The 9,500-nt window shown below is 48.6% G+C and overlaps 1 protein-coding gene across 1 annotated transcript; it reads left to right on the top strand.

Moving 5' to 3' along the window:
- On the top strand, positions 1–5,542 carry LOC122364968. Its single transcript, XM_043335800.1, has 4 exons — positions 1–218; positions 603–707; positions 921–1,000; positions 2,715–5,542. The coding sequence occupies exons 1-4, from the start codon at positions 134–136 to the stop codon at positions 2,892–2,894; spliced, it is 450 nt and encodes a 149-aa protein (XP_043191735.1). The 5' UTR covers positions 1–133; the 3' UTR covers positions 2,895–5,542.
- The last annotated feature ends 3,958 nt before the right edge of the window (positions 5,543–9,500 follow it).

The following is a 9,500-nucleotide window of genomic DNA, read 5'->3' as shown; positions in this document are numbered from 1 at the left end:
CAGTCTGGCGGGACGCGGCCATCGCGCGGGAACCCGGCACGTGTCACGCCGGAAACGACAGGTTTGCAGCGCGGCCGGCAGCGCCGTGTACCTCAGAGACTTGACTGAAGGGCCTGCCGACCGCCGCATCACCATGAGGCTCCCCCACGCGCCGACCATTGGCCTGCTGCTGCTGCCGCTGCTGACTACAGGAACAGAAACTCCCTACAGTGACTGTGGTAAGTGGGGAGGTCGATTTCTGGGAACGACGTATTCTGCGGAAATCTCGAATGGTCATGATTAGATAACTCTTCGTAGGTTGTGTCGTAAGTGGTCACAGATGCCAGATGGTGTTTTGGGTGAGCGGGCTCTCAGAAATACAATATTTTGCATAATCATGATGATACATTCATGCAGATTCAAATATGCATATTCGGTGCATTTTATGTAAGTTTTACTAATGACATAGTTTTTACCAATATAATGTCCAAATGAATCAGGTTTGATGCATTTAAATGTTAGTTCAAGCCCTGTCAGACTGGCGTGGATCCATTCATGCATTTGCTCCTAAAACCTGTCACGTTTTCTGCAGGGAGCCCTCAGTTTTCACACTGTTTCGGCAGGGTTTACCGGCTCCCTGGTCGGACTTCAGCTAGGTAGCTGCCGAGAATGGCCGTGCGTCTTCGAACGGGGAGTGCCCATCGCTGGAGAGGTTCTCTTCAAGGCGGGTGAGTTTATTTATTCATTTTCTATTTATTTACCAAGACCCTCGATAGGATTCCTATGATATCACACAGTCAATAGGATAAGTGGGTATGTGGCATGGGTGTTAGATATTACACATTGTTGCAACTCATGTCCGATATTTTAATGTTCATAAATCTACTAAAATGTTGGTTATTATGTGTTGTTTTTTCCTACCATGTATCGTTCTTTTTCAGTCTCGAACTATCGCACCCTCAAAACGACGATTAATGCTCTGTTCGGAGGCATTGCAATTCCGCTTTATGTCGACGAACAGGTAAGATAGCCACCACTGCGCTGTTTATGGTGTCGTATCTAAATATCACGAAAGCTTTATACTCATTAATTTTTCATGACCCCACATAAGCCTTCCCCAAGCACGCCACAAATATACGTACATCCAAAACCGACACAAATGAACAGAAAGAAGGGATATAAGTCCAGACGGGTGGATGGAGATTGGAAAGATAAACAAGATAAATTAACCCTCGCCGGCCGAGGGGGGGGGGGGCGGGTGCCGCCCCCCCATAGGGTTTTTTCGCGATAGCTCCAAACACGCTGGCGATAGAGAGCTGAAACTTGGCATACCTGACCTTTGATCCAAGCCGCATCTTTTGACACCAACTGCATTTTTGGGTCAGGTCAGGTCACTGACCTATGACGTCATAAGTGAACCTCTGCACGGTCTTCAGATGTCGCAACTTCGCAACGCCCTCACTGCCAGAGGAGATGTCACAGGGAAATGAAACTTGCAGGATCTAGTATCCATTATGAGTCTCACAACTTGTATATCTCGGATTTTTCCTAAAGGTCATATGAGGTCAGGTCATTTTCGTGACCTCACCATTATAAGTCAATGGGGAAAAATTCAAACTGCTATTCTGGCGACGGGAACGATCTCCAACTATCTCAAGCACACAGAATCGTGATTTGACGCACTCCTTGCAAGGTTAGATGCGTCACTTTTGCAATGTTGACCTTCTGTGACGTCATTTATGACGTCATCAAGGTCATATTAGTTTTTCGTCAATAACTCCCGAGCAAATTGAGCTAGCGAGTCGGAAAAGCCACCAATGGACTCAGGAAGACCTGCCGAATCGAATGATATGCGACATGACCTCTTTCGACCAACTTCGTGACCTGGGGGTGCTGACCTGACCTTGACCTGAGGTCAACACCCCAAGTTGACCTGACCCGGACAAAAAGCATATCATTCGACGCGCCTGATCAAGGCGAACACGATGCTGCCAAAATCACGGCTCTGCGGCCGTTTTTTGCGAAGTTATTCACCAAAAACTGAACCGTACCCTGGGGCACTTGACCTGACCTCAGAGGTCACCGGTTGACCTAGGACCTTAAAATCGGGTACCAATCTCTGCGTCTCGTAACGGCGCACACGCTCGTTTTTTCCGCGACGCGCTAGCTCCACTAGGGGCGAAACGGCGAGGGGGGGTCGTACCCGCCCCCCCCCCCTCGGCCGGCGCGTATGTAGAAAACCAATAGGTCCGGCGAGGGTTAAGTTATGACAGACCCACGCGAAGCTGTGCATCAGTAAAAGGTCAAAGGTAGTCGAGCGCACCTACCTCTTTCCTGTAAGGAATAACATCATAATCATTGGTCAGTGTCAAACCAGGTAATCCCTCCTCCGAAGTCGGTTCGGAATCGAGGTCGGAGTCGGAGTCAGTGTCACCCACAGACGAAACAACGCACCAGGAGTCAAAGTCGGAGTCGGTCAAACTGCCACGACCCCGATTCAGGAACGTTGGTTAGAATCTGTGGAACCCCCATGCCTATGCGGTATAGAACTATCACGTACCCATTGCGTTTTGCCTACCTTTTTACTCGTAAGCCCACTTGGAATACAGTATAGAGCCTTTGAGAGGAAAGGAACACATTTTTTATCCCTGCCATTCTCCTGATACAATGTGCGCTAGGGTGCGCAGCACCCCATCTGTTCCAGCGGTCGACCTGTTTCGCTACCCTGTCCGCAGATGTGCACCAAGCTGCTGATCGGCCAGTGTCCGGCGGACATTGGAGAGTCGCTCAGTTACCTGGCCAACTTGACCGTGGGCCACGACCTACCGACCATCACCGTCACGCTGGAGTGGAATATCGCCAACGGAGACGGAGAGACGGTCGTCTGCGCCCAGGTGCCCGCCCAGTTCCACTAGCTAGTGCTGTCGACGACGCAGGTCCACCAGCGCGAAAATGGCGAAGAAGGCGACGTCAACTTCTAAGCTTCTTCAGTCGTGGACCGCGAGGCTCCACTAGCAAGTGCCGTGGACGGTCCATTTCGTCACAGCTGTCTTGTTCTGGGCGACTTCAGCGGCAGTCGCGCCAGTTTCATTGTATTATACGCCGCATACGAGCTGTTAATTACTTCCGATCTGAGATGCAACTGTGAATGGTAATATGGGCTATTTTTCTGTTGTAGGGTTAGCATTGATTGTTATACTAGATAGTAGATATGATTATTGTCTTGGTGCTGTGACATGCTTCTCATGAACAGCGCTATGTCATCGATGTAGGTGTAAATGTGTTTTATGTAGGGGTTCTACTGTTATCTATGGTAGGGGTCATAGGGATTGTTATCTGTGTGGGTTTTATCTATAGATAATGATGTTTCAACGGGTATCTTACATGCAAAAAATTATCACGCTATTTTCCTCGGAAACCAGGCTCCGTTTGATATTAAGATTATATGATCCTAAACTTGATAAACAATAGTTTGGGACCCCAAGCGTTTTGTGAGATTTGTTTGTTGCTCGTGTCACCAGGCGATTTCCCGCTTGCACTTGCTAGGCTAGATGGAAACGTGCACTTTAAGTTCGATCGGCCTGTTAGTCATGTACCTAATGCTTAGTGAAACATCACGAGTTCGCTATACAGACATAATATAGCTAAGTAGTCGATCTAAGCTCCTTGTAGCGGAGTGCTCAGGATTCTACTGATGCCAAAACTACGTCCGCGAAATGACAACATTCTTTGAGTGGATCTGACAATGTGGCGCTCCAAAAACGCACCGTGCCGATGCCAGCCGTGTGTTTTTGTGCGGCGAGCGCAAATCGCAATCGCTCTGTGTCTAATTGATATTACATTCAGGCATTTTTCTCTGATAGCTTCCATTGTGCCTTGGACCAGTGTTCCTTTTTTGTTCATTTAGTGTAATTGCTTCACCAGAGAGCTCTGATGGGGGTCCGGGAATAGAGCAGGTTATGCGGAATGTGGTCCAACAATAGCACCGCTGATCGAACAACACGCGCAACGGAATCCGCCATTTCGCGGAGCAAATATTCGGCTGGCAAGTCGGGCTTCGATACAATCCTGAGCTCTTAGGAAAGATGGAATTCGTCTGATCAGACGATGCTTGCAATGCTTCCAGACCCTGCAATCATTGCAATTGTCATGAAATTGGGCAACACATTCACACAGAACCAATGCAGATGTCCTAACATATGCTTTACATGCATCTGTTACAACCTCCCGATTTCTGTGCTTTACACCACGCAATGGAGAACCGAGAGGTGGATGACTACAGGCATAGACCAATATTTATCTATGTGGTTATATAGAACACTAACTATACGGTGGTCTACCTACATCCAGACATAGGCCATCGATATATAGTGGTCTATGCTATATAGTTGGCTAGCTGGCAATATTGATGCACAGTGATCAGGAGGTGCCGAAACTGTAAATATTCTTTTTTCTTGCACATGTTCTTTGCATATTGATTTACCGTCCGTTACCGACTCCGCGTTTCCTGTAAAATGACTTTCATTTTCTGTCAGAACACAAATTAATAAAATGTAATAGTTACTAGGAAGCATTGCGGGGTGAGCGGTTCCCTGTTGCCTAGCCGGCTTATTGAAGCCTTGAACTGTGAATGACAGTGTGTGGGCGCTGCGACAATTAGCTGAACGCACAGCCCGGGTATAAAAGTCGCCGCCATCACTGCCATGACATCGTAACTCGGCACTCGCAGCCTCCGGCGTCACCATGGCTGCGCCCCTGCGCCTCTCTTGTGTGCTGCTGGCCGCGCTGGCCGCGCTCCAGCCGAGCTCTGCCCAAAACTTCTGCAACATCTCCTCGTGCCGGTCGCCGAGCCAGCACACCATGTGCCGGTTCACCTCGTCCAGAGTCTCCAGAGCGTGCGGCGCCGTGCGCGTCAGCTCTGTGAGCGCTGCCGACAGGGCCGAGATCCTGCGGGTCCACAACGACCTGCGCCGCGCCGTCCAGAGGGGTGCCCACAGGAACAGAGGTCTGCCGGAGGCACGGTACATGCCCAACCTGCGCTGGAGCTCGTCACTGGCCAGGATCGCACAGCGCTGGGCCAACCAGTGCCAGACTGGACACGACCAGTGCCGAAACCTGCCTGGAAAATACGTCGGACAAAACTTCGCCTGGTCCGGCAATCAGGCTAAAGACTGGAGGAACAGGATTGCCAACGCTTGGTTCTCGAGTGAGCTCCCCTACGTCCGGTCTACCCTGAGTAATCTCAAATATCGCGGGGGTAAAGCCGGTCATCTCACTCAGATTATTTGGGCGAAGACAACAGAAATTGGCTGCGGATATGTTGAGACTAAACGCCCAAGAGGCCGGTATGTAGAGAGGTTCTATTTCTGCAACTACGGTCCCGGAGGAAACTATTACGGTCAGAGAGTGTATGATCCTAAGTAAACAGTTGCGTGTGTGTGTTGATGTAAACTAGTCTGATGAAGGTTGCCTTGATATGTGTTTCTGAGGTTACCGAGATGTTGAAAATTGGCACACAATGTCATTGTTACTGTGCATTATAATGCTAATAAAGCTGCAATGGGACTACACCTAATTCTATTCGTTTAATGCAGTCACGAACAGTTATTTGGAAGCTATTATAGGTATACATACAAGAGAATATGGGAGGTCCAGTGTCATCTGTAATCCGTATATATTTCTTACAGAATATGCTAGTTATAACATTTCAAATGCCCCAAACTACAACAGATCATATCCACAAACAGATCTCCGACCAAACACGGGTATCTATTGTAACATAAATTGATATCATTGGATAATCGTAACATAGGTACCAGTATAGCGCCTTTTGGGGCGACTAACGGAGCGAGCGAGAGGGTGAGCCTTGCACGTGCGAAATTTCGAGGGGGTACCTCCAACTGACTTGTGCACGGCACCCTACTGACCGGTTTCTAGCGATGTGCCAAATTTGAGCACAATCGGCCCAGCCGTTCTCGAGATCTGGGAGCGGCACCCTGCACGTGCGCACGTGCAAAATGGGTCCCGACTGGCTTTTGCACGGCACCCTACTAACCGGTCCCTAACTGTGTACCAAATTTGAGCGCAATCGGTCCAGCCGTTCTCGAGATCTGGAAACGACCTCTGCACGTGCGCACGTGCAGCGGCACCCCAACTCTGGCACATGGATATGCAGTGCCTAGTGGGTGCCTACCTACATGCCAACTTTCAGCGCAATCGGCCAAGTAGTTACCGAAATATTGCAACAATTGCAAAACTGACACCTCTTCGTTTTGCACGTGGCACGTGCATAAGGGGTCACCCACATGCATCGGGAATAGTCCAATACTTGGTAGAAGGAATGAAGCTACCCTATAAAAATTACCGCGTGTAAATCGGTCAAGTGGTTGCTGAGATATAAGCCTCGCAAAAGCGTCCGCACGGCCGGCCGGCCGCTCATACTCAGAAATTTCCGTTATTCTACGTAAGACTCCGCTCGCTTCGCTCGCTCCGTAATGACGGGACATCTATGCACTTATTTAGGGGTACTCACTGCCGATCTGAAATTCAGGACTAACGTTTGGCATTATATATATTCAGACCATGATCACGGGTAGTAAGAACAGATGACATGGTTTTTCGACGAAATGTCACTGTCTTATGTAAGTCATTGCGTGGTCTGAACTTTATCACCCGCCTGTGCGGTGAAAAGGCTGCGACACTGCACTGCGCATTGAAAGATATACACTTTTGATAATTAATATTTTATATTCCTTAACGTGGCGCTGTGGCAAGGGTGGATGGGCAAGATATGTTTTACTGCGCCTTCATTTTCTTTTAACCCGCGCCCCACTGGGGTCTGTGTATTACACGCCCCACTGGGGGGGGGGGATATTCATAGCCCCCCCCCTCCGAACTCCTAAACTACTGAGCCGATCGTCAAAATTCAAACGGTATCTGATAGCCCCGGAAAAACTGTCGAGCGAAACCTAATTTCACTAACCTCGAGTCCACCGATGACGTCACAGGTCAGGTCAAAGTAAAAATTATCGATATTTGGCTTGATCACTTTTTGGGCTCTGGCTGCCGTCTTACAAGTCAGATCAGGCTGATTTTTGGTTTACACACTCGTGAACAGATGCTTTAGATGGTACCAAACTTGTACTTTGATTTTCAGGTCAGGGTCAGGTCATCATAGGTCACGGAAATCTTATGTCATAAGTCGGTCACGTGACACATGTTTTATGGTCTATTTAGGCCATAGATTTCGAATTCGGTGTCGCCTGTGTCATTTGAGGCCATTTTCATCTGAATATAGCTGAGGTCAGGTCACTTTCAGAAAAAAGGTCGAATTTCAAAGTTGAATTTTTTTTTTCAACAAAAACTTGTCTATCGGATGCAGTTTGAGCTCAGGAGCACGATGGTGCTATTTATACATATTGGTGTACAATGTCAAAAACGTACTGAAAATTGATTTGAAAAATATAATTGTGATTTTTTTGCATTAATGCGTATAACTTGGCCATTTTTGAAGATATTTAGCTAAAACTTGCTAGAGTACCTAAGTCATAACCATGTGTTCTATCACATGTATTCCGGTTTTTCGAAAAGTCAATTAAAAAAAATATAAATTTTGAATTTTATTATATATAATTTTCGAAATTTTCCGAATTTTGAAAATCCGAGATAGCAGTTTGATAGCCAAGTCTATTCTAAGTCTTCTCATGCAAAGAAATTGGATCTAGCTTCAAAACTGAGCTCTTGGGAGCGATTGCCGTGGTTCAAAGTTTTGCGTCGAAATCCGAATATGACGTCACTCTGACGTCATTTTTGGCTGAACTATGGTAGCTACGAAGTTCATAGTTTGGCACAATGTGTCAAATTGATGCAGCCGACGTTACTGAAAGTTTGGCGTCGATACGTCAAGTGGTTTGGAAGTTATTGCAGAAAAACGGGAGGGGAGGCTATGAATATCCCCCCCCCCCGTGAGGCGCGGGTTAAGGTAGCTTATCACGCATCTCTTTAGCATTGCATTTGTGAAAAGTTTTAACGATGACATCAATGAATTAGTTTTGTGATTTTTAAAGATCTTTTAGGGAGCTATCAAAGGGTTTTTTTCACATCATTCTAGCTTTCTTAATTTCCGAGATAATTTGGTGTGGCTAAATACCCCCCAATTCATCATGGCAAAGTTGGCTGATACCGAGAGAGAGGCCCACCCGGGCGCGGGTTAAGGACTGATGGCCATGTGTTTGCATTGTCAACCGAAGCAAATCATTAGTAATTTACTGGGCTAATTTGTTTGCCAAATGGCGACCGAACTACTTTCAGGGCAAACAATATTCCACTTACGTATATTCCCGTTCCATGTCCATTTCGACTCGGATCATTAGCAAATTACGTTACATTTCAACATCAAACGCTTATTGTGCCATACTCCGCAATGTCATTACTTTGTCTGTTCGTGCAGCTCGTCGCTTCCGCATGACTAGCATGCATAATGCATATTGTAAAAAAAAAACATCAGCCAATGTTCGGGTGAGGCATACCGGTCCCACTCAGGTACTCGTCAGCGACCAGCCGCGATGGACGCGCTCCGTCCCCTGACCGTGCTGCTCCTCAGCTGCGCGCTGCTGGCCGGCGCCTCGTACGTCCGCAGGCTGGATGTGTTCTCCGCAGGACCACTGGCCGAGTCTGCGGCGCCGTCTCGTCTCAGCTGCGCCGCCTGGTGCAACAGGACGTCCGGCTGTGTCGGCTTCACGTTCACCGACGGCGGACAATGTCAGCTGTTCAACCAGGTCTACAACTCTACTGCTGATAACAGAACCATGATGCCGGTCGACTACTACTACCCTCCGACGTCTCCCTGTTCAACCGGCTGGTTTCCCTTCCGTGACCGATGCTTCTTTCGAGGGGTGTTCGACACGGAGCAGCTCTGGGACGCACACCGAGCGGCATGTCAGAGTCTCGGGGAGCAGTCTGACCTGGCAGTGCCGAATGACGTACAGGAAAGCAGCTGGCTGTTGTACCACCCCTCTCGCACAGCAGGGCCAGAGTTCACTGGTGTAAAGCTGGAGAACGGCACCTTCACCGGTCCGGACGGGGCAGCCGTCTCGTTTCAGCTACCGATATATGAAGCCGCTCATGATCCTGGACACGTCAACCTAAGGTTCCATCATGTAATGCAATATAGCGCCTTTCGATCATCAAAAGCAGTGTCACGCTATGTTTGCGAAGCGCCGAACAAATGCCGGCTGATGAGCCCCTGTCCCTCCGGCTGGCTCTTCGTGGACGACTACTGCTACCACTACGTCTCCACGGCCATGGCCTGGCAGGACGCTGATGATCACTGTGCGGGACTGCAGCCTGGAGCCCGCCTCTCGCCCGTCATCAACATGGAGACGTTCAAGCTGGTCTACTACAGTCTCGGCCTGGCCTCATCTACTTGGGCTGGAATATCGGATGCCGAAATGGAGGGAACGTGGAAGTCGGTGGAGGACTCCACCTCATCTTTTGCATGGCGATCACCGGAGCCGAATGGT

Source organism: Amphibalanus amphitrite, unplaced genomic scaffold (genome assembly GCF_019059575.1).
Source record: "Amphibalanus amphitrite isolate SeventyFive unplaced genomic scaffold, NRLGWU_Aamphi_draft 000709F_arrow, whole genome shotgun sequence".
Lineage (NCBI taxonomy): Eukaryota > Metazoa > Arthropoda > Thecostraca > Balanomorpha > Balanidae > Amphibalanus > Amphibalanus amphitrite.
The sequence above is the reverse complement of the archived record's forward strand: the minus strand, read 5'-3'. Positions and strand labels throughout refer to the sequence as shown.